At 39.4% G+C, this 26,070-nt stretch overlaps 2 protein-coding genes and 1 long non-coding RNA gene across 3 annotated transcripts in view; 2 read left to right on the forward strand and 1 right to left on the reverse strand.

Annotated features, from left to right (window-relative positions):
* The window catches only part of N4BP2 (NEDD4 binding protein 2), an 83,912-nt gene extending 83,534 nt beyond the window's left edge, over positions 1-378 (forward strand). Inside the window, exon 19 of the mRNA XM_049790205.1 lies at positions 230-378. Coding sequence (XP_049646162.1) covers positions 230-275 — 46 coding nt within the window. The 3' untranslated portion in view covers positions 276-378. The remainder of the gene's footprint in view (positions 1-229) is intronic.
* The window catches only part of LIAS (lipoic acid synthetase), a 939,974-nt gene that overhangs the window by 593,785 nt on the left and 320,119 nt on the right, over positions 1-26,070 (forward strand). The gene's annotated exons all lie outside the window — the stretch shown is intronic.
* LOC126032527 (uncharacterized) overlaps positions 1-26,070 on the reverse strand; it is an 891,448-nt gene that overhangs the window by 386,154 nt on the left and 479,224 nt on the right. The gene's annotated exons all lie outside the window — the stretch shown is intronic.

The following is a 26,070-nucleotide window of genomic DNA, read 5'->3' on the forward strand; positions in this document are numbered from 1 at the left end:
CATCTTAAATTACAATAATTACAAAAGTTAGGAGTAAACCCTAGTTTGAGGATCAAATTTATTTTGACAGTAAAAGAAAATAAGCATTAGGTATTAGTCCTAGATATTTAGTAAAGGCTCGTAAATAGTATATTTAACATAGAACCTTGGAATTGATTTATAAGATTATTGTTTTACCAATTTGAATTTTTTATCTTCAAAAATAACTTTTTTTAATTTCTTTCTGCAGATTCTCTGAAATCAAACCAGGGTGCTTGAAAGTCATGCTAAAGTAAAATAAATGTATTTTATTTAGAATTTAAAGGTTTGTAGGTTAAAATTAGTTTTATTTGTAGTAAATTCAACTTTTCTGTAAACGTGTTTTATTAGAAATAATGTGCAGTTATAAGATAGAAAATTTTTGTTTTTCAGAATTCAAGAGTTTAATTTTTTACTGAATTACATGCCAAATATGTTGTTCGTTAATAATATTAAAGAAATTTTTATTGATTACAAATATCTAAGAAAAATGATCAGCTGCATTTATAAAGCTTGAATTACTCTGATTCTTTTTCAGAGAAAATCTTACTTTGTATTGTTGTTTGATATTCAGTAAAGTTCTGAAGGTGTTTATAAAAGGTGTTTATACAAAGTACATGGAGACCTGGTTCATGTTCTTCAAAGGTTTATATTGAAAAAAGAAAAGGTTGTAGTAATGTAAGAAAGGAAACTTATCAGTAACACTTGAATGTTTTTTTATTTTGAAATTGAACACAGAAAATCATTTCATTTTGCATATCTTATAGGAAGAAAGTCTTGCTGTTTTATTTTCTTTCTATATGACCATGACCTTTTTGTTTTAGATTTTTCTTCTGTGTGTCTGCATTTTCTGGGAACAAAGTTGGCTCTGAAATTATATTGCGGCTTTATCCTTTCATAGGCAGAAAAAAGCTTCAGTGAAATAGAATAGATAGCTATCAAGTGAAAGCTTTATTTTTATTTTTATACAAATTATACAAAATTTTATTATACCCGTAATTTGATAAAAAATTAATTTCAAATACCAAAAAGAATGCTCACTACTTCTGGCAGACTTTAGACTTTTAACAGATTTACAATTATCAATCACTAATTTTCTCCAGGCCTGACTGCTTCTGCACCGACAGCTCCTTCACCTTCTGCAACAGGGCCTGTTGGGTGCGGGCCAGCTCTTAGAAAGAGCACTGAAGCTCCTAGATCGTGTCGTTCTGGGCCTTGGCCAGGGCCCGGTTCTCCAGAGCCAGCTCTGGACATGCTCTTGCAGGCATTCCCAGACCTTCTGAAACTCAGCTACCAGGCTCCTTTTGTGCCATATCCAGCTGTGCCTGTAGGCCCGCTTGGGTCTCCTGGAGAACTTGGTTTTCTGTTTGGAGCCCCAGCTGCAACTTCTGCACTGTGTCAGCCTCTACCAGCAGCTTCTCTCTCTCGGCTGCCTGTGCTTCCTGGATGACCTGTAGCTGGGCCAGGAGTGTGTCCAGCTCACTGGCATGAACTGACTGCTCCAAGTCCTGCCTATGTTGCAGGATCTCCACCTCCTGCTGCCACTCAAGCCTCATGGTCTCTATTTTTGTCTTGACCGCTGCACTCTTGGGCACCAGCGACATGTTATTTAAAGCATGTTGCAACAGGTTGGAGTTCTATTAACTTAAATATCAAAAACTTTTTTTTTTTTTTTTTTTTTTTTTTGGTTTTTCAGGTCACACCTGTTTGATGCTCATGGGTTACTCCTGGCTAAGCGCTCAGAAATTGCCCCTGGCTTGGGGGGACCATATGGGACGCCGGGGGATCGAACCGCCGTTGCGATCTTTCCTTGGCTAGCGCTTGCAAAAACTTTTTTTAGAGGGGCACACCCCACAGTGCTCAGGGTTCACTCTTGGCTCTGCACTTAAGAATCACTCCTGGAGGGGCCAGTGAAGTGGCGCTAGAGGTAAGGTGTCTGCCTTGCAAGCGCTAGCCAAGGAAGGACCGCGGTTCAATCCCCCGGCATCCCATATGGTCCCCCCAAGCCAGGGGCAATTTCTGAGCGCTTAGCCAGGAGTAACCCCTAAGCATCAAACGGGTGTGGCCGAAAAAAACAAAAACAAAAACAAAAAGAATCATTCTTGGTAGTGGGAGGGGGACTATATGGGATGTCAGGAATTGAACCTGGGATAGCCATGTGCAAGGCAAATAGTATCCACTGGACTATTGCTCTAGCCCCTCAAAATATTTAAAAAATAATTATAAAGAAGTTAATTTTAGTCTATAACTATTTTATGTTTCTTATTGAGGGAAAATATTATTAGTATGTCACTTACAGTTTTTTTTGGGGGGTACTTACATTTTTTTTTTTTTTTTTTTGGTTTTTTTTTGGGCCACACCCGGCGATGCTCAGGGGTTACTCCTGGCTGTCTGCTCAGAAATAGCTCCTGGCAGGCACAGGAGACCATATGGGACACCGGGATTTGAACCAACCACCTTTGGTCCTGGATCGGCTGCTTGCAAGGCAAACGCCGCTGTGCTATCTCTCCGGGCCCGGTACTTACATTTTTTAATACAGACTCAATGCCATAAATTTTAACTTTCCAGTGATGAGTTTTTGTTTTTTGTTTGTTTTTTGGTTTTTGAGTCACACCCGGCAGCACTCAGGGGTTACTCCTGGCTCCATGCTCAGAAATTGCTCCTGGCAGAGTCGGGGGACCATATGGGATGCCGGGATTTGAACCAATGACCTTCTGCATGAAAGGCAAATGCCTTACCTCCATGCTATCTCTCTGGCCCAGTGATGAGTTTTTGTTGTTGTTTGATTTTTGTCTTTTTGGCCAAATTTAGCAGTGCTCAGGGCTCAAAGCTCACTCCTGGCAAGCTTGGGGGACCCATATAGGTTGCTGGAATTCAAGCCAGGTCAGCTGCATACAAGGCAAATACCCTACTCCGGCCTTAAAATGACTAGGTTTAACCTTTGACTGGAGAATTCTTTCAATATACATAATTTCAGCAAATAGTTGTATTCTTTTTTTTTTGGGGGGGGGGTCACACCCGGCGGCGCTCAGGGGTTACTCCTGGCTGTCTGCTCAGAAATAGCTCCTGGCAGGCACGGGGGACCATATGGGACACCGGGATTTGAACCAACCACCTTTGGTCCTGGATTGGCTGCTTGCAAGGCAAACACCGCTGTGCTATCTTTCCGGGCCTGTATTCTTTTTTTTTTGATAGGCATAAGAAATAATTTGATTTATAGAATTTGTTTATTATGGAAAATTATTTGAGTTACCAGATAGCTATAATATAGCGGGTAGGGTTCTTGCCTTGCACGTGCTGATCTGTGCTTGATCCTCAGCACCCTCTATGGTCCCCTGAGCACCACCAGGTATGATCCCTGAGTGCAGAGCCTGGAGTAACTTATGAGAACTGTCATGTGTGCCCCAGCCCTTCCCCCGAAAGAAAGCAGTTCCTTTCTAGAAATTATCCTAAAATTACAATTAATATAATGAAATTTTTCATGCATAAATTACAGAGTATATGCAAGTACAAAGTGTGTACTCTTCTTTTTGTATATTCTTTTTTTATTTTGTATATTCTTTAAAAGGGCATCATTTGAGTACTTCAGCAAGATGTTTAATATCATTAGAATTAAAGTGGGAACACTCAAAAAGAACAAGAGGTGAGGTATTTTTAGGGAAGAAGCCAAAGGAAAGAAACTTATGTTTCATATTGTATCAACTTAAATTTTATGCCTTATTTTGGTAGATCTAGTGCTATTTTTTCTTAATCATTATTCATAAAATATATAGGCCAATTTTGAATCTATCTGTTTATAAGAAGTTGTTTAATTTGAAACTGCCTTCTACCCTGCTATCTTGCATAGTTTAACCAACACATAATTATGAAAGAATGTTTTTATTCTTAAGTCTCCTCTTATGACTATTTATAAATAATATATCTCAAAGATAGTTTGGGAATTATTAACTTCTCTTTTTCTGTCCATATCTAAATTCTGTCAAAAGTAGACTCTAGGAATTTGAACATTTTTATGTATTGGTATATTTATGCTAATACACGCCTCATTAGAATTTGTCTTTGCAGAAGTATCAATATTTTGCAAGTACAACACCTTTGATGTTTTAGTGATGATTACTTCCTTTCAATAGTTTCTTACCATTTTCTACCAGGGGGAGGAAAAGAACTAATGTGAGAACCAAAGGGCAAGTAGGATTGGATCCAGGGGTTTCTTAACAGTATTTTCCATCCATTCACCCCTTTAGTTCATGGTGAGAAATGAAAACATGTCATCTGAAACTTACTGGTTGTTCATATGTATCTTCTACAGTTGAGGACCCCTTAGTTTGTTAGTATTTTCATGCTATTTGCTATTCTATGGCCTTTAAATAGAACATATTATATAATAGAAATTCTGACTTAACAGGTGTTTGTATACTTTAACACATTTTGAGAAGAAGAGCTAAACGATTTGTTGGATTGTTTCCAATCACTTTTATTTTTCTTTCTAAGGGTGTTTTGCTTTTTGACGTGGGGGGGGTGGTTATGTTTAGGAAAAAAAAAGGACACTATAATAGTGAGATTAGTGAGTGAGGTGGGAATCGGAAAACTTTGAAACTCAGGAAATTGCTCTGACAATGTTTTAACTGCTCTCAATTTAAGAAAATGACAAAATGTATATATATATATATATATAAAAGAAAATCCAGAAAAATAATGTGTGCTGTTTTTTCCAAGTACTTTTTGTAAGTGCTTTTCCATTGTGCAATGAGGTAAAGTTTGCTAATTTTTTGTGTAGTGGCTAAATAATACTTATTTTTATTTACAAAATAAAAGATTTAAATGTTTGTCACTTAAAAGTTTATGTAGAATGTATGTTAAACGGTGCTTTTTTAAAATGTAATTCAAGTTTACAGTATTAATGCCTCTTACAGAATTTAGTAGTATAACAAGGCTAGACATACATCTACATTCTGAAGAGTCTTTTATAACTTCACATTATATGATAACAGGTTTTGTTATTTTTCTTAAAGTTGAGCAATTGACTTTTATGTCTAAATGATAAACCTGTTATTAACAAATAATTGAATTACTGTGAGATTTCTCATTCAAGTACAACATTGCAGCTGTCCGTTGGAGAATATATTATAGCATTTTCAGACAGTATATCAGAACAAATGCTTTTATTTGTACTATAAAGAAATGTAATTTTGCTGTTACCACTGTACTTTTTTATTGAAAATGTTTTATAACTTTGCTTTTAAAATTTCGTATGAAACCATTTGCAAATTACATAATGAAATAAAATACTTTAGCCACAGTCCATTGTCAAACTCCTTTATTTGATGTCATGTGAATTTAATAGTTGAATTATTTTTATGTATAATTTTGTCATTTCAGGGAAGAGGGTAATAAAAATTTAATTTCTGTACTACAATTGCTCTTAATGTAACTTAAAGTTACATTGTCATTACAAATAAAAATTCTGTTTTGAACCAGATAAGTGGATTAGCTAGATTCTTCTCTTCACATTCTCTTATCTTTTGACTTTTTGTTTTGTTTTTGCTATTTTGGGCCATAACCGGTGATGCTTAGGGGTTACTCCTGACTATGTGCTCAGACTCCTGGGTTGGGAGACCATATGGGACGCCAGGGGATTGAACCATGGTCCGTCCTAGGTTAGTGCATGCAAGGCCAAAGCCCTACAGCTTGCACCATTGCTCTGGCCCTCTTTTTTCTTTGGGGGGGGGGGTCACACCCAGCAGCACTCAGGGGTTACTCCTAGCTCCACACTCAGAAATTGCTCCTGGCAGGCTTAGGGGACCATATGGGATGACCTTCTGCATAAAAGGCAAACGCCTTGCCTCCATGCTATCTCTCCAGCCCTCTTCTGACTAATTTTCAAATTAAGAAAATTGTATTTTTTTAAGGGACGGTACATACTCCTTCAGGGTTCAGGGCTCACATCTAAGGCTCAGAGATCATTCTGGCAGTTTCCCGGGCACCATTTGGGGTACCAAGGATCAAACCCAGGTCCCAGGTGTTGACTGTGTGCAAGGCAAGCACCCTACTCATTGTACTTTCTTTCTGGCTCCAAGAATAATATTGTTTTTTTTTTTTTTTTTTTGGTTTTTGGGTCACACCTGGCAGTGCTCAGGGGTTATTCCTGGCTCCAGGCTCAGAAATTGCTCCTGGCAGGCACAGGGGACCATATGGGGCGCCGGGATTCGAACCGATGACCTCCTGCATGAAAGGCAAACGCCTTACCTCCATGCTATCTCTCCGGCCCCCAAGAATAATATTGTTAAGGGATACTAATCCTACTTTAATATTAAAGACTTTTCAATTTTTTTGGTTCCAGGGAAGAATAATTTACTCATTTAGCAAAAATTAAAAAACATTGATTCGGGCCTGGAGAGATAGCACAGCAGTGGTGTTTGCCTTGCAAGCAGCCGATCTAGGACCAAAGGTGGTTGAGCACATTCCTGCCATATGTAAGGCAGTAGGTTTGATCCTAATACACTAGAAACAATAAAAGCATAGCAAGTAGGAAATACAAGTCGAAAAAGCTGGCTGGGGATGTGCTGCAGCTAGCTACTCCAGCATCAAGAGAGTAGACTGCCTACCTAGGCATCAACAAACTCTCAGTTTATCATGAAGTGGACAAAGTGAAAACTGGAGAAATGCCTATGGAATTAAAAAATGTCATCTGGTAGGTCAGAAGAAGGGTGGTTGATCCAGGCCGACCTGTGGAGCTCAGTCTCTGCTACTGGGGGCTGAACCATGCCATCTGCCAGGTGGGGGAAGGGGTGGTTGACCCAGGCCAACCAGATCTGTGGAGCTCAGTCAATCCAAGCCAAACCACCAAATACAAGAAATATGGGTAAACTAAGGAAGACACTAACAACTGGGGAAATGGAGAGAAATCCTAGCAAGTTTCCAAGTCCACCAAAATGCATGGGCCCAATAGATGAAGAGTTAAAAGCAGCAATGCAAACCATGGCAAAAGAAATTAAGGAATCACTAGCCAGCGAGTTCAAGAAATCCATAGACGAACAAATCAACCAACTCAAAGAAGAACTTTTACAGAAGATGAGAGAATTCATTCAAATGGAATTAAAAGAAATAAAATGTCTTCGCAAGCCATAGTAGCAGAATAACACAGTTGGAGAATCACATAGAAGAACTTGAAGAAAAACTACAGACCAAATATGTCAAAGAAGCCAATAAGGAAATAAAAGGTAAAGCATTGGAAGAAAAAGTTAGGTATTTAATGAACAAAGACAAAAGAAACAATCTACGGATTGTAGGAATACCAGAAGGGGAGGAAATAGGGAAAGGAGGAGAACAAGTGGTTAGGGAAATAATAGCAGAAAACTTTCCCACCCTCTGGAAAGAGGCTCCAGTGCAAATCTAGGAGGTGAAAAGAGTCCCTAATAAAATAGACCCTAATAAACCAACATCAAGACATATAGTAATCCAAATGGAAAACAAAACAAAAGAGAAAGATGAGCTCCTTAAAGCAATAAGGGGGGGGAAAAACAAAGGAAGGAACATAAGAATCAAACCAGATCTCCAATTTGAAACAATTCAAGCAAGAAGACAGTGGAATGACATATTTAAACAACTGAATGAAAGAAACTTCCAACCTAGAGTCCACTACCCAGCAAAACTCTCATTCATATGGGAAGGAGGACTAAAAACATTCTCAGACAAAAAAGAACTTGCATTATTTGTGCAATCAAAACCAATTCTAAATGATATACTCAAAGATGAATTACACAGTCCAAACTCCCGATTGTAACAACAACCACCTACACAATACAACTGCTCAATAGCCCTCTCTATCAATAATCTCCTTAAATGTCAATGAACTAAACTCTCCCATTAAAAGACACATAGTAGGGACTGGAGAGATAGCATGGAGGTAAGGCATTTGCCTTTCATGCAGAAGGTCGGTGGTTCAAATTCCGGCATCCCATATACTCCCCTGTGCCTGCCAGGGGCGATTTCTGAGCATAGAGCCAGAAATAACCCCTGAGCACTGCCGGGTGTGACCCCCCCAAAAAAGGGGGAGGTGGAGAGATAGCACAGCAGCGTTTGCCTTGCAAGCAGCCCATCCAGGACCTAAAGTGGTTGGTTCAAATCCCGGCGTCCCATATGGTCCCCCGTGCCTGCCAGGAGCTATTTCTGAGCAGATAGTCAGGAGTAAACCCTGAGCACTTCTGGGTAGGCCCCAAAAAGAAAAACAAAAACAAACAAAAAAGACACATGCAACCCCCTAGGACCCTGCCTGCAGGGTGGACTGAGGATCACGAAGTAATTTGTGGGTCACGAACGGGATCCAACCTAAAAAGGAGGAAAGAGGCTGAGAAAGAAATGAGCTCAAGTCAAGTTGGCTGATCAAGAGCTGAATTTATTAAGGCAAGACACGCTTATATAGTTCTACAGCATAAGGAAGTAGCTTTCAGTACTTTTCCATGGTATAGAAAAGTAGGGGGGTCGTGCAGGAAGGACTTTCCAGTTTTACAACATACTCTTATATTGCATAGACTTATATCGCACAGACATTCTTTCACAATGGTAGCTTAACAGGATGTGATCTTATCTTAGCAACTCGGGCAGTTTACTGGAGCATCTTGTGACTTGTTTGGTTAACATTTCTTTTAGGTCCAGGGGTAAATTCCACAGTGGCCGCCTGTCAGGTACACCGGCCTTAGGTTTCAGGCATCAGAGACTCCATTTTGCTCTCTAGTCTTATAGCCTCCAACAGACACATAGTAAAGACTTGGATTAGAAAACAAAAACCAGATTTCTGCTGCCTGCAAGAAACACACCTACAAGTATAGGATAGACACAGGCTTAGAATAAAAGGATGGAAATCAATTATTCAAGCCAATGGAAAACAAAAAGAGCTGGGACAACCACTCTTATATCCAACTAGGTTGCATTTAACCTCAAGAAAGTGATCAGAGACAAAGAAGGTCACTACTTACTGATCAGGGGAAGGCTAGACTAAGAAGTACTAACTCTGGTCAATAGTTATGCACCAAATGCAGAACCAACAGAATATGTAAGGCATTTGCTCACAAACCTGAAGAAAAATATGAAAGGTAATGTGATAGTAGTAGGAGATTTCAATACTCCACTAACACCACTGGATAAATCCACCAGACAGAAAACTAACAAGGAAATAAGAGCCCTAAATGAGAAATTAGAAGAACTGGGGCTAATAAACTTATATAGGGCCCTCCATTCCCAGAAAGCAGAATATACATTCTTCTCAAGTGCACATGGAACCTTCTCTAGACCATGCCTTAGGATATAAATCTAACTTGAATAAAGTCACAAATATAAAGATAATTAGAAGTACCCTATCAGATCACTATGCAACAGAGATCAAGATTAACTGTAAAAAGAAGCTATGGAGAAAGTCCGACACTTGAAGATTAAACAACATGCTGCTCAACAAGCTGGATCAAAGAGGAACGCAAGGAAGAAATAAAAAGATTCCTTGGGACAAACGATAATGAAGAGACAAATTGTCGAAATCTATGGGACCCAGCAAAAGCAATAATTAGGGGAAACTCATAGCAATACAGGCCTATGTCAGGAAAGAGGAGAAGGACAAAATCAACAATTTAAAGGGACACCTTAAGGAGCTGGAAAAACAGTAAAGAATCCCAAACACAACCAGACAAAAAGAAATAATAAAAACCAGAGCAGAAATAAACAACATAGAAAACAATACAAAAAAAAACAATGAGGCCAGGAGTTGGTTTTTTGAAAGAATAAACAAGATTGACAAACCACTGGCAAGATTCACCAAAAGAAAAGAGAGAAAACACCCAAATAAATAGGATCACAAATTAAAGGGGAGAGATTACAACAGAATCCCAAGAAATCCAACATATCACGAGGACTTATGAACAACTATACTCAGTCAGGTTAGGGAACTCAAAAGAAACCGACAAATTTCTGGAAAAATATCATCTTCCAAGACTGGATAAGGAGGATATAGAAAGCCTAAACAGGCTAATCACATCTGAGGAAATTGAATCAGTAATTAAGAAATTCCCCAAAAACAAAAGTCCAGGTCCAGATGGTTTTATAGGTGAATTCTATCAAACGTTCCTAGAAGAATTACTACCACTGATCCACAGGTTCTTCCAAAACATTGAAAAGACAGGAATCCTTTCTAATTCCTTTTATGAGGAATCACACTCATTCCCAAAGATGGTAAAGACATCGATAAGAAAAAAAACTACAGACCAATCTCACTAATGAACATAGATGAAAAAATCCTCAACAAAATCTTAGCAAACCAAATCCAGCACTACATCAAAAAAATTATACACCATGACCAAGTGGGTTTCATCCCAAAGATGCAAGGATGGTTCAACATACATAAATCAATCAACATCATACACCACATCAACAACAAGACAGACAAAAATTACATGATTATATCAATCAACGCAGAGAAGGAATTTGACAAAATCCAACACCAATTCATGATGAAAACACTCAGCAAAATAGGACTGGAAAGAACCTTTCTCAAGATACAGCTATCAATAAAAAGCCCACAGCAAACATTATCCTTAATGACAAAAAACTGAAAGAATTTCCACCAAGGTCAGAAACTAGGCGAGGCTGTCCACTCTTACTTAACATAGTTTTTAGAAGTCCTAGCAATAGCAATCAGACAAGAGAAGGGAATAAAAGGAATCCAAATAGGGAAAGAGGAACTCAAACTCTCTTTTTGCAGATGATATGATGATATACATCGAAAACCCTAAAGACTCCACGTTAAACTCCTAGAAACAACCAATACAGCAAAGTCAATACACAAAGGACAATTGTGTATGTAAACATTTCAATGGGATTATTATGTTACTGACTCTACCCTGATCGGTGATTGTGTCCTACCCTAGGGTGTGACCTGGCATTCTGCTCCCACCTAGGGTGGTACCTGATTCTGCTCCCACCATTGAGTGGTACCTGATCCCACCATTGGGTGGTACCTGATTCTGGGGGATAAAAACAAGGGTCTGTGGAAGGTGAGGGGCTTTTTGGCAGGAACTGATGCTGAGGCTTTTGGCTTCAGTCTTGTCTTCCGAATAAAGCTGATATTTTCACAAGCCTGACAGTCTGCTAGCCTTTTACCCGCAGCTTCGCCTTGGAACCGCCAGCTGAACAGGGTGGCAGACACATGCTCCGAGCTGGAGGGGAAAGACCTCATCCTCCATCAGTCAACCCCATCAAGGCTGACTTGCAACAGACAATACATTCCTCAATACAAATAATGAAGTAGAGGAAAAAGAGATTAAGGGTTGTCAATATACAGGGGCAGCAAAAGTTGGAAAAATAGAAAAAACTTTTGGCCTAAAAACAGGGTATTCTTATCCACAATACATCCTGCCATAAGACCAACTACAGACTACATACTACAACTACATACCAACCAGGCATACTAATTTGTCTAACCACAAAGTCTTCCTTCAAGGTTCCAGGAAAGGTTCTCAATCTGTTTTCACTATCAGGTTTCAATAATTGGAGATATTGGTATTAGCACATCCCCTGTGTTGAAGTCAGGATGTCCTGATGCTACTCCTGGTTTCATCTCACTGTTATGTGGCAAGGCAGGGAAATCTGCCTTCAAAGCAAGTCATTGCTGATTTCCAAGGCATAATCAGAGTGATCTAGGCTATTAATTTTACTCTTAGAGCCTTCAGACAACCACAGTAATATTTAACCACAGTAAATATTGAGAAATACTTAAACAGGTTTTAGCTACAATGTTGAAGTCCTGGAGGGTCCAATACCCACCATCACTCCATGTACCAAGGAATTCAACACAAAATGATAAAGAGGGGCTGGAGTGATGGCACAGTGGTAGGGCATTTGCCTTGCATGGAACTGACCCAGGATGGACTGAGGATTGATCCCTGTCATCCCATATGGTCCCTCAAGCCAGGAGTGATTTCTGAGCACATAGCCAGGAGTAATCCCTGAGCGTCAGCAGGTGTGGCCCAAAAACCAACCAAACAAACAAGCAGCACAACAAAATAAAACAAAAAAAAAAAAAAACAACAAAAAAATGAAGAAAGAGGACCATACTCCAAGCACACTTTCTTTTTGTTTTGTTTTGGGGTCATATTTGGCAGTGCTCAGGGTTTTCTCCTGGCTCTGTGCTCAGAAATTGCTCCTGATAGGCTTGGGGAACCATATGGGATGCCAGAGATCGAGCCCAGGTCTGTCACGGGTTAGCCACATGCAAGGGAAATGTCTTACCACTGTGCTACAATTCCAACCTCCAAGCACACTTTCTTAAATTGATCAAGGTAATCCATATTTAAACCCTCATAGGTTGAAGTCTGATGTTTTTCTGATGAAGGAATTTTGTTTTAGTACCAATTTCCCTAAAAACTAGCTTTCATAGGGGAAGTTGGTCCATTCCACACTCTAAAGAGCTGTGGTGGAGGGTTGTGTTATAATCTTAAAAACATCTTTCTGGGGCCGGAGAGATAGCATGGAGGTAAGGCGTTTGCCTTTCATGCAGGAGGTCATTGGTTCGAATCCCGGCGCCCCATATGGTCCCCTGTGCCTGCCAGGAGCAATTTCTGAGCCTGGAGCCAGGAATAACCCCTGAGCACTGCCAGGTGTGACCCAAAAACCAAAAAAAAAAAAAAACATCTTTCTGATTCAGCTTCTGATCGGGCCATTTTAATATAATTTGATTTCCATTGTAAGCCAATGTCATCAGGTGAAGCAACTAAAGGCTCTACTGGCCTAGAGCCATCAGGGGCAGCAGGACACCAACCTCAGGGCTTTTGACTTGACCACATGTGATCACTAGAAATGCTTTTCTAGGAGCCACATAGGTAGAGCGTTTGCCTTGCGCACAGCTGACCCTGGATGGACCTGGGTTTGAGTCCTGGTATCCCATATGGTTCCCTGAGCCTGCCAGGAGTGATTTCTGAGCACAAAGCCAGGAGCAACCTCTGAGTACCACTGGTTGTTGCAAAGAAAGGAAGGAAGGAAGGAAGGAAGGAAGGAAGGAAGGAAGGAAGGAAGGGAGGGAGGAAGGAAGGGAAGAAAGAAAAAGAAAAAAGAGAAGAAGGAAAAGAAAAAAGAGAAGAAAGAAAAAGAAAGAAATACTTTCTAACTTTTGGTTTTACAGGCCTTTTAGAAACATTAGAAAACACTTCAGAGGGCCCGGAGAGATAGCACAGCAGCGTTTGCCTTGCAAGCAGCCGATCCAGGACCAAAGGTGGTTGGTTCGAATCCCGGTGTCCCATATGGTCCCTGTGCCTGCCAGGAGCTATTTCTGAGCAGACAGCCAGGAGTAACCCCTGAGCAACGCCGGGTGTGACCCAAAAACCAAAAAAAAAAAAAAAAAAAAAAAAAACCAAAAAAAAAAAAAAAACAAAAAACACTTCAGAAACTTTTAGTGTGAAGTTAGAGTATTCAGCCAGCATTTTTCTCATCTGACGATTCACACAAAGTAAAAAAAAAAATCAACAAGGAAAACCACTATCAGAGCCCCAATGCATAAATTACTACATCAATATGTTTTATCTTGATTGTTGGAAGAAGGAAGGTAGCAATTTGTATGAGGAAAAGCCAGGGCCCTTCAACCAAAACCAAGCCAATGTCACAACTTTGAACCAAATAGACGCAAGATTAAAAACCCAAGCTGGTGAAATCCACTGAGGAAACCACAAAATTAACTTCTCACCAATCGTTGGCTGAGTCTCTGTTCTAGGCACCATCTGTGAATGAAACCTCAGGCTCCCAAATTAGGACCTGGAGAGACATGGGTCTAGAAGCAAACACCGATGCAGGAAATAATTCACACAATGACAGGGGGTAAGAACTGGTTCAGGAATTCCAACACACAAGCCTTCTGCTCCTAAGAAGGAAGGCAGCTTAGTGGAGGCAGACAGGAGAATAAATGCCCTGTCTTCCTGAGACCCTGGCTTTTTATTATCAAGAACCAGACCACACCCTACGATGGAGAACAAATACTAAGTAGGGTGGGACCCAATAATCTAAAGCCAGATCACTCCTTGGGGTGGAGAACGAATACTGAGTAGTTTAGGACCCAGTAATCCAACAAATAGTTATAAATTATAGTGGGAAAATTGCTTACTTTCTAATGTAAAGATGTGTTCCTTGTAGTGTTATCAGTATTGTGTTTTTTTTGTTTGTTTTTTTTGGTAACACTTTATGATAAGTGACTTTACTGTGCTTGATAGTATTTACATAGACATGAATGAGTCACATCTTGTTTTTTGTTTTTGAGTTTTTTCTTAATCAAAAATACTAGACTGGGGCTCGGAGGGATAGCACAGCGGCGATTGCCTTGCAAGCAGCCGATCCAGGACCAAAGGTGGTTGGTTCGAATCCCGGTATCCTATATGGTCCCCTGTGCCTGCCAGGAGCTATTTCTGAGCAGACAGTCAGGAGTAACCCCTGAGTACCGCCGGGTGTGGCCCAAAAACCAAAAAAAAAAAAAAAAAAAAAAAGAAAGAAAAAAAAAGAAATATATTATGGGGCAGGGCGGTGGCGCTAGAGGTAAGGTGCCTGCCTTGCCTGCGCTAGCCTTGAACAGACCGCGGTTCGATCCCCCGGCGTCCCATATGGTCCCCCAAGCCAGGAGCGACTTCTGAGCGCATAGCCAGGAGTAACCCCTGAGCGTCACCGGGTGTGACCCAAAAAAAACAAAACAAAAAAAACAAAACAAAAAAAAATAGAAAGGGGCCCGGAAGGTGGCGCTAGAGGTAAGGTGTCTGCCTTGCAAGCACTAGCCAAGGAATGGACCGCGGTTCAATCCCCTGGTGTCTCATATGGTCCTCCCAAGCCTGGGGCGATTTCTGAGCACATAGCCAGGAGTAACCCCTGAGCGTCAAATGGGTGTGGCCCAAAAACCAAAAAAAAAAAAAAAAAAAACTAGAAAAGGTTGGAGTGATAGTACAGTGGATAGGGCACTTGCCTGTGTGCATCTGATCCAGGTTTAGTCCTCAGCGTCCCAACTGGTTCCCTGAGGAGTGATTCCTGAGAACAAAACCAAGAGTAACACCTGAGCATCACCAGATGTAGACCCCTCACACACAAACCCCTCCCCAAATATTGGAGAGAAGTTTGGGGAGTCACGTGATAGCTCAAGTGGGTAGGACACATATCTGACATGGGTGAGGCCCAAACACCATTCTGGGCAATACAAGTACCCTGTTGAGTGTAGACCTGGTGGCCTTTGAATATCACTGGCTTTAGCACTGAACCCTACGTGGGGCCACTACTTTCTCACATCACTACACAACTATCATGTGGGGCTACTATGAAAGCAATAATCAAGGGTTGGAGAGATAGTACAGTAGTGTGCTTTTGCCTCGCAATATATAACCCAGGTTTGATTTTAGAACCTCATATGGTTCCCTAATCCCTGACAGGAGTGATCCCTGAATTTAGAACCAGGTGTAAACCCTGACCACAAGCAGGTGAGGTGTGGTCTCCAAACCAAAACAGGACAAAAACCAAATCTACAAAACGCCTCAACTATCCTCCCTGCAAAAAAGAGAAAAAAAAAATTAGGAGCCAGAGAAATAGTGAAGGCACTTGTCTTTCATGCAGCTGACTCTAGTTTGAATCCCAGACAACACATATGGTCCCCTGATCACTGCCTAGGGTCACTCTTAAGCATTATATATTTAATCCCAAACTAACCAACCAAAAAACCAAAGATGCAAAGTGTAAGGCCAAGGTTTGCATCCTTGTTAGAAGTATTTGGGTCAGGCTGATTTGCATGAGACTAGAAATTCAGTGGGAGAATTGACATATCCCAGATTCATGAGGGTCAAGAGAGTAGTGCCCTCTGAAACTGAGTGACTCCCTAGAACAGTGGTCCTCAAACTTTTTAAACAGGGGGCCAGTTCACTGTCCCTCAGACCATTGGAGAGTCTGCCTATAGTAAAAACAAAACTTATGAATGAATTCTTATGCACACTGCATATATCTTATTTTGAAATGAAGAAACAAAACAGATACAAATACAATATGTGGCCCTCGGGCCATAGTTTGAGGACCACTGCCCTAGAATTTTGTCTTGATCCCTAGGGACTTTAAGACAGAAGTGGCGAGGAACCTATTATAAGTACCACCAGGGGTCAGAATCAAGCCTGTATAATCCAGAGCAACTTCTACCATGTTTGGGTAGATAAAGCTTTGTGCACTTTTCAGGTGATTTCTACTTCTTAGAAGCTTCAGGTTACTTACCAGATACAATTGAGGTTTGAAGTGATACCATTTTTGTTTGTTTTTTTTGTTGTTTTGTTTTGTTGTTGTTGTTTTGTGGTCACACCCAGTGGTTCTCAGGAACTCTGGGATGCCAGGAATTACACCCAGGCCTTCTGTTTATGCAAAACCTGCACTCAACAATCCCTGGACAATCTCTCTGGCCAGACTTATATCTTATTTGTTTGTCTGATTTGGGACATACCTAGCAGTTCTCGTGATTCTGCTTTCAGGGGTCATTCTTAGGGCACATATGGGGTGCTGGAATTTGAACTGGGATTTGCCTTGTGCAAAGCCAGCCCCTTACCCTTACACTATCCCTTTGGCACTCTCTGTATCTATTTATTATTGTTATTTATTTCTAAAACCATTTTTATTGAGGTGCAAGGATTTATAATAATGTAATCATGCTTTCATGCATCCATTTTTCAAACATCATACCAGCGAATCTACTTCCTCTCACCAGTTGCCCAAGGACCCTACCAACCAATATCACTACCCTGTTCCCTACCCAACAGAAACTCAGTTCTATGGACAAATTCTTCAGTTCTGATGACTTTGACCATTGGTTGTCAATACATTACCATGTTTCTTCTCTTTGTCTCATATTTGAGATCAAAACTCTCTTTTTAAAAATTGTTAAGGAGGTAACACCTACATATATATAGGTGACAGAACAAATCTCCTGGAATTCAGTCATATTGTAAATCAATGATGATAAAGTAAAAAATGTTTTCAAAATACATTTTTATAGGTATAGAAATAAAAAATTATTATAAATAATTCTGTGCTGATACTTATTTTAGGCAGAACTGAAGGCTCACTCCTGGTGGAACTTAGGAAATCATATAAAGTGCTAGGGAGCCTATGTATTTTTTTTTCTGATGGTACTCAGGGCTTACTCCTGGTTCTGTGCCCAAGGATCACTACTGGTGGGCTTAGGGAACATACTGGAAGCCCGGAATCAGACTCGGGTTAATCAGATGCAAAAGGAGTGCCCTACTCACTATACTATTGTTCCAGTCCAATTCTGTATATTTTTATATTTAATTTTACTAACTGGTTTACTTGGTAACTTTATCCATTCTTAATTATTTGCCTCAATTTTGGGGGGAGGTTATGTCCCAATGTCAGTATTCATTGTGGTAATGTATTTAAAGATCACATATAAAAAACAGGTTGATTCTAGAAAGGATACATTCCTAAGCTTAGTGAGCATTAACCATTTTTGGAAATTATGGATTTTTATTTTAGTTGTATCTTTCAGGCCAGATACTACCAAATGAGATCCCTATATTAAGTTATGTATTCACCTAAATGTTAGGGCTTATGTGTTACAGACCATTTAAGACCCTGCAGCAGTATTTCAAATTTTCTTATTTAGTTTCATGATTTTTTTCTACTATAGTTTTTTTTTAATATTTAGGGAAAGATTGAAAAGAAGGAATAAGTAGGGGCCGGTGAGGTGGTGCTAGAAGGAAGGACCACGGTTTGATCCCCTGGCGTCCCATATGATCCCCCCAAGCCAGGGGTAATTTCTGAGCGCTTAGCCAGGAGTAACCCCTGAGCATCAAACGGGTGTGGCCCGAAAAATCAAAAAAAAAAAAGAAAAGAAAAGAAGGAATAAGTGATATGAAATATATTTTTAGTAGGTTTACAATGGGGAGAGTTACTTTAAGGCAGTGCTTCTCAATTATTTTCTGTCATGCCCCCTAGGAAGAAGAAAACATTATTCGCACCCCACCCCGACGACTGTAAATAGTATCTTTATTTAAAAAATCCTTAACCTGAAAAACAAAAGTATATAAAATAATTTGAGCTGATGGTAACCAGAGGTGATGTCTGGATTAATGGCTACAATGAGCACGTTTTGCAAAGCAAAGCTTTTCGAAGTGGGGTTTGAAGCAGGACACAGCAACTCCAGAGACATACAGAGACATTAACACGGGGCTTAGCTTGTTATGACTGTGTTTGCCGAGGTCAAACGCGCCCCCCTTTACAAAGCCTCGCCCCCCCATGCGGGGTGCGCCCCACTATTTGAGAAGCACTGTTTAAAGGGGACTTGATTGAACTCTGAGTTTCAATACTTTAGTGAGAAAGCATACTGGCACCTTTTATTGGTATCCAGATTGGTGATTTTTGTTTGTTTTGTTTTTGGATCACACACAGTGATGCTTAGGGGTCATTGCTGTCTCTGCACTGAGAAATTACTGCTGGCAATGTTCAGGTGACCATATAGAATGATGGGGATGAACCCAGGCTGGCCAACGTGCATGTCAAATATCCTACTTGATATGTCCCCTAATTTGGTGATTTTATGAGTTTTGTTTGGAGATTGCAAAAGGCATTTTGATTTGCCTAGCTGTCTTGTCTTTTGGGATTGCCTCCAGGGTTTGTTATCAGCAACATTGCGTTCTCTCCCTGATGACAGGTCCCCCTAACCCCCCCCCCCCCCCCCCCCGCCAGTCCATCCTTGATAGGATAGCTGCTACAATTGAAATTCCTGCTATCTTTACCACATGGATGCTACTGGGAAGTGGTCTCTATGTACTATGGAGCTAAACAAGTAGTTCAAGTTTCAGATGACATTTCTCTTTAGCTCTGTATTATCTGCTAAGGTATGAATAGATGGATCTTGAAGAGGTAAGTTGAGATGGGGTGAGTCCTAACCCCTAATTCTGGTGTCCTTACCAAAAAGAAACCATTTGGACATGAAAATCTTCACAGAGGGAAGATGAGAGGAATAAAGACAAGGAGAAGGAATGGTTTGATTCTTATGTTATTTCCTTTATACTTGAGGTTTTTTTTTTTCTCCCTTACTGCTTGAAAGAGTCAATCTCTCTCTTTGATTTTGTCATTTGGATTACTAAATGTCCTGGTGTTGCTCTGTCATGGTCTATTTTGTTTGGCACTCTTTTTTGCCATTAAAAAAATTTTTTTAAAGGGTTTGTAGAAAAACCTCTTTCCCAAGGGTGGGGAAGTTTTCTGCTATTATCTCCCTAACTACTTGTTTTTTCCCCTTCACATTTTCTTTCCCATCTGAAATTCCTATAATTCAGAGATTATTTCTCTTCTCTTTCTTCATTAAGTGCCCTATATTTTCTTCCAGGGTTTTGTCTCTCTTTTTTAATTTTTTTAAATCACTCTGGCTTGTAATTTGTCTTTCATTTCTTCTATGTGATTCTCTACCTGTGTAATTTTATTATTATGGATTGCTAACATCTTTTTTAGTTTCTTCAGTTTCATTTGTATGGATTCTCTCATCTTCTGAAAGAGTTCTTCTTTGAATCAGTTTAATTGTTGATCAATATTTCTTAATTTTAAAGGCTAGTAACTCCTTGGTTTCCATTAAGTGTTAAACCCTTAAGCATTGATTTTAGGTCCTCATCTATAAGGTTTAGGTGTTTGGGTGGACTTGGAGATTTGCCAGGATTTCTCTCCATATCCCCCACAGTAGATATCTTTAGTTTCCCCATTGATCTTTGCATTTAGTGGTTTGGAGTTTCAGAGTATCAGGGTGTTTAAGAAAGTGATCTATTGAATTGTTTGTATGAAATGTGGCTCAAGGTACATCTTCTTAGATGTTATTTTTCTAAATTAGCAAGGTTGTCTAAGTATGGTAAAAATATTGCATACTAGTGTATTGATTTGTTCAGTTGGTCATTGATCTGTATATTTTTCTAAGAGAAAGAAGTGCTAGATCCAATCTGCCAGGAAGTCTATGATATAAATTGAAACGACTTCGATTTGGGGAAAGGAGAACTGATAGGCAGGAAAGGGGTTTCAATATGGTACTGGAGGGGCCGGAGAGGTAGCACAGTGGTAGGGCATTTGTCTTGCATGTGGCTGACCCAGGACAGACGCGGGTTGAAACCCCTGGCATGCCTATATGATTCTTCCGAACTAGGAGCAATTTCAGAGGGCAGAACCATGAGTAACCCTTGAACACCACTGGGTGTAGCCCCCTCAAAACAAAACAAAACAAAACAAAATAATGGCTCTGGAACTCAGAAGGAAGCTGAGGGAAGACTGGAAAGGAGGCCCCTGTTCGAGTTTGGATGGAACGGATTAGGATGAGAGCATCCCTGTTTCTACCCAGACACAGGCCTGACAAGAATTTTAACTTAAGCAACCAAAAAAATAACAAAATCAATCAAAGAAAGTCATAAGAAATTGAATTGTTTGCTCAGAAATAAGTACAATCTAAATGCAGCCTTTACCTTTTCTTCCCCTGGCAAGATTCTCACAAATAAAGACAAACTGAGAAATGAATGTACAGTATTAGAAAATAAGAATGTAATGAGTTGGTAAGGAAAACCGAAAGCTGTTTCTTCAAGGCATATAAATATTATACATAGCTCTGGCAAGTCTAAAAAAGAAAAAAAAATTTAAAGAGAAAGGAAAAAACCCATCTGGTTTTAAGCATGAAAAACCATACTCAGATATAGAAGAGATGAAAGATTTATAAAAAGAGCTAGTGGTCTTAAGACAGCACATGCCTATGAGTAGTTTCAACTGTTTCATAAATAATGTGTCTTGGGTAGATTTCAATGACTGTTTGTAGAAATGACCATTTTTTGAAAAATAAAAAAAAATTGGGCCACATCCAGCAAAGCTCAGGGTTACCCTTTAACTCTGTGCTCAGGGATCATTCCTGGAGGTACTCAGGGAACCATATGGGCTGTTTGGGATAGAACCTGGTCAGCCTCATGCAAGGCAAGCACCCTATTCTCTGTACTATCGCTGCATCCCAAGAAATGGCCATGTATTTTTTAATAAGTATCTTTATTTAAGAACCATGATTACAAACATATTTGTAGTTGGTTTCAGTTATATAAATAAATGAAATGGCCATACATTTCTAAAATTAGAATTAAAATAACGAACCATTTTGGTCTTGCAAGGAGACTAAGAAAAATTATCACACTCTAGATAATGCTTAGTGCATTTTTATCACATTATTATCAGATCATATGACTTTTTGTGGTGAGTGAAAAAGTAGTTGTGGGCTTCATATGAAGCTTAAAAAATGGATCCATCCACTACCACAATAAATAAAAATAAGGTATATTTCTTTTTTTTTTAATTTATTTAAACACCTTAATTACATGTATATTTCTTACATGGATATACAGAAACATAGTAAGGCACAAACAAATGACCTTAGTAATCAGAATTGGAAATTTTGTCTTTATAACTGGGCTGACATGAGAGAGAGGGCTCTTGAGATACTGGTAGAGAGAAGAATGCTCTCTTTGTGATGGGCTTGGTGGGATAATGGATACATGAAAAGCAGAATTAACAGTATTATAAATGCTGGGAATGTTCAAAATGGTTTGAAAAAGAATGGATGCTGTTCTACATAAGAACAGAACATGATGACTATGTGGTGAAATATAGTAAAGATGCCTCAGTGATAGAATAATGAATCCTACAATGATGAGTAGGGCATTTGCCTTGTACTCAGCCAAACCAGGTTTACTCACTAGCAGCACCAAAGGTTTTGGGAAGATTTGGGACCAAGGTCTTCTATGAGACTTGCTAAATGCATTGGAAAAGGAAGTGAGGAAGTGAACTCCTTTGAACACGGAAGGACAATCTTGTCAATGAAGGGGATAAGACAGGGCAGCCGCTGCTGTTTGAGAGCCCTTCCAGGTGAAGAGTGTCGTCGCTACCAGCTGAAACGTGTCGTTCTGAACAACTCTCTTCTACTTGCAGAGAACTTACTGAGTTTTTGCAGCTCGTACTGCTCTTTGATTTTTCTGTGTCTTTACTCTTCTCATCTGCAGTCTTCAGTTTTCTGACCAGTTATGGGGTTTCATTTTTACCCATTCGATAGCAGAAAGGCTGAGATCATCAGTAAGGATTGTTTGCATTTCTGGAATTTTTTATTTATGAATCATACCAGATAGTAAAACACTGGAAAACAGTCATGAAGGCTGTGCAAGAATATTTATTATGGGGCCGGTGAGGTGGCGCTAGAGGTAAGGTGTCTGCCTTGCAAGAGCTAGCCAAGGAAAGACCATGATTCCGTCCCATATGGTCCCCCCAAGCCAGGGGCAATTTCTGAGCGCTTAGCCAGGAGTAACCCCTGAGCATTAAACGGGTGTGACCCGAAAAATAAAAAACAAAAAGCAAAAAAAAAAGAATATTTATTATATGTTACATAAACAGACTTATATCTGCTATAGTATCCCTTGGTCCTCAAACTACAGCCCAAGGGCCACATATTTTATTTGTTCCTCTTTTGTTTCTTCACTTCAAAAAATATATACATGCAGTGCACATAGGAATTTGTTCATAGTTTTTGTTTTTACTATAGTCCGGCCCTCCAACTATCTGTGGACAGTGAACTGGCACCCTGTTTAAAAAGTTTGAGGAAAACTGTGCTTTACATATCGATCAAATATATACTGATATGTATGTAATATATAAACCATATCCACTGTACCTTATGAGTCTCTCATGTTAGCAAATAGAGAAACATATTGGTTTTCCTATTGTGAGAGGGTTACCAATAGGTAGTTGGTTATTTGCTATTGGTAATCTCAATAAGATAATAACTAAAAAAATTCTGTTAGTGTTTAGGGTTTGTTTCCTCACAGTCTGAAAATAGTGTTGATAGAGTATATGCAATAAAAAAAAAAAAAACATCTTTTTTTTCCTTTCTGGAAGGGTTTTTTTTTTTGTTTTGTTTTGTTTGTTTGTTTGTTTTTTGGGCCACACCCGGCGGTGCTCAGGGGTTACTCCTGGCTGTCTGCTCAGAAATAGCTCCTGGCAGGCACGGGGGACCATATGGGACACCGGGATTTGAACCAACCACCTTTGGTCCTGGATCGGCTGCTTGCAAGGCAAACACCGCTGCACTATCTCTCTGGGCCCTCTGGAAGGGTCTCTTAAGTGATGCACAGGAGGGAGACCTTGGACTAATCCTTGCAATTTTCACCAACCAGGATGATGTTTCATTGTGAGGGCCCAAGGATGCAGTGCTACTCTGATGCAGTATTACCTAGCTACCTAGTGGTTTGGGGGAGGTTTCCAGGCTACTCCTGCAATGCTTGGGAGACCAGATGGTGCTGGAGATGCATTGGGGTTGGCCAGATGCAAGGTGAACAGTCTCCCTCTACTATCTCTCTGGCCCTCTCTTTGTTTTTATTTTTCTTTATAACATTGTCATGAGCATCTCTTCATGTGATTTTTCTAAATCTTATTTAAAAAGTGAACTTAAATATTATTAACAACTGTAACAGCCCCATAAAATAATCTACCTAGTTGTTCATTTTTGGGTGAGACATACTTGACACATAATATTGTGTATAGCTAACCATTTCCAGCTGACATTCTAAGTGGTTGTAAAATGGTGTGGGCCAGGTATTGGTTGTGAACTGTTTTTTTGTTTTTGTTTTTGTTTTTTGTTTTTGACATTCTGTAAGAGATCAATAGCTTCAACGTCAGATTTTATTATTGGCTACTACATTGCATGGCAGACATTCAGCTGCAAGTATTAGAATAACGTACTATGACTGAGAAAACTCAGACATAAATCATCTCACAATGAAAGTTAGACACAAGCAGTGGGTTGGCATTTAGGCTTTGACCTCTGCCTCTACCTGCAAGGTTTTCTGGCTTTTCTGCTGGCCCAGAAGGACTTACAGAGTTTCCTGAGCATCATATTTGCATCTGAGAGAATGTAAAACAGAAAGGGAAGGCCTGGTCTTTCTTACCTGGTGAGGAACCCTGGAATGCTTAAGAAATCTTTCTGGAATATTTTTATTGACACAATCTGGATCAATCTGGATCACACTGAGGGAAGGGAGGCTGAGAAGTCAGGTAACTGGAGCTTCTCTTCCACTGTCTTATGCTGGATGCCACTTTGCCCAGTCCAAAGGAAATGCTTTTAATTTACAGTTACTATTTATTGGTGGTGATGGTGGCGTAGGGTGAACCTGGCAAGCTCTGGCAAGCTTCTGGCAAGCTCAGAAGCTATTTCCTACTCTGTGCTCAGTGACTCTGTGCTCAATGAAGTATATTCAGTGCCGGAATCTAACCTGAGTTGGGCACATGCAAAGCAATTTTTTTTCTTTCTTTATTTTTTTGTTTTTGGGCCACACCCTGTGGTGCTCAGAAATTACTCCTGGCAGGTTCAGGGTACCAAATGAGATACCAGGGATGGCAGTGTGCAAGGCAAATGCCGTATCCACTGAGCGTTATCTCTCTGGCCCCACAAACAAAATTTTAAATCCCTTGTATCATATCTCCAGCTACCAAACTAAAGGCTTTTGTGTTAAAAGAAGTGACTATTGGGAAAGTAGCTCTCCAAATTGGTACTTAAACATTGACACTTACTGTAGAGACAGAGAAAACCACAGAAACATTTTTTTTTTCAGGTAAATTCTCAAAGCTTTCCCTCCAAATTATAGCTCTGTGATTTTACATTATGTTTTTCACATTGAAACTACAGTTGCCTTTCTTTTAGACAAAAAATTCCCAGCAAAAAAAAAAAAAAAAAAAAAGGGAAGTGAAATTAAATGCATCAGAAAATCACTGAGGAGAATGAACTGTATGTATTTAGTATTGCTTGTAATATTAGTTTTTCTGAATTAATCTTCACCACTATTAAAAGTTTGCAGAAAGAAAAGAGTAAAAGTTGATCTCCAGTTTCATCAAAAATGTTACTGCTATTGTCTGGCATAATTATATCTTGTCTTTTAGACATAAAATAGTTTTAAATTTTTTCTATCACTTAAATTAAAAATCTTCCATTAAATTATCATTTATCTGTATGAAAATCATTTTTAGTTAAAATTGGAATTTTTATCAGATATTTAGTCTTGCTCCTTATTTTAATAAATCTATAACCCGGGGCCAGAGAGATAGCATGGAGGTAAGGCGTTTGCCTTTCATGAAGAGGTCATCGGTTCGAATCCCGGTGTCCCATATGGTCCCCCGTGCCTGCCAGGAGCAATTTCTGAGCCTGGAGCCAGGAATAACCCCTGAGCACTGCTGGGTGTGACCCCCCAAAAAAACCACACACACAAAAAATCTATAACCCTTTGAAAAGGACATTTCCTGTATTTTTTACATGTCTCTCTTCAAGTGCATGTGTACATCTTTTTTTTGTTTGTTTGTTTGTTTGTTTTTTGGGTCACATCCAGCAGTGCTTAGGGGTTACTCCTAGCTCTGTGCTCAGAAATCGCGCCTGGCAGGTTCCGGGGACCATATGGGATGCCGGGATTCGAACCAATGACCTCCATGCTATCTCTCCGGCCTGCATGTGTACATCTTACCTCTGCTTTTTATAAATCAATTTGGAAAAGTAATTTGTTTTCTGGGAAGGCAATGTCATGAAGTTATTGTTTATCACTTACTGGCTGTGTGTTGCTATATAAATTGTTTATTGGGCTTCAATTTTCTCATTCTAAAATGACATTGGAGAATAAGAATAAATTTTTTAAGGATCAAAAAGGTTAATTGAACATAGAAGCAAAATAAAAGGAAATATTAATTTAATATTTTGTTTCAAAGCATTAAAATTTATTTTATGTTTAGAAGATTAAAAGGCATTAATTTTTTAATTTATTTTTTATTTATCAAAATATAGGATTTTGCACAAGAATATATATTTTCACAATAAATATAATTCTTTTGCTCAAAATTATAAAAACCATTTATCTGATAAACATTTGAGAACTTTAACTTTGTATTTAGGAAAAATAAAAAGAATTTGAAATTTTGTTTTTTTTCAAGTTTCATGTGCTTAAAATTGTAAAAATAGTA

The sequence above is a fragment of the Suncus etruscus genome, chromosome 16 (assembly GCF_024139225.1).
Source record: "Suncus etruscus isolate mSunEtr1 chromosome 16, mSunEtr1.pri.cur, whole genome shotgun sequence".
Classification (NCBI taxonomy): domain Eukaryota; kingdom Metazoa; phylum Chordata; class Mammalia; order Eulipotyphla; family Soricidae; genus Suncus; species Suncus etruscus.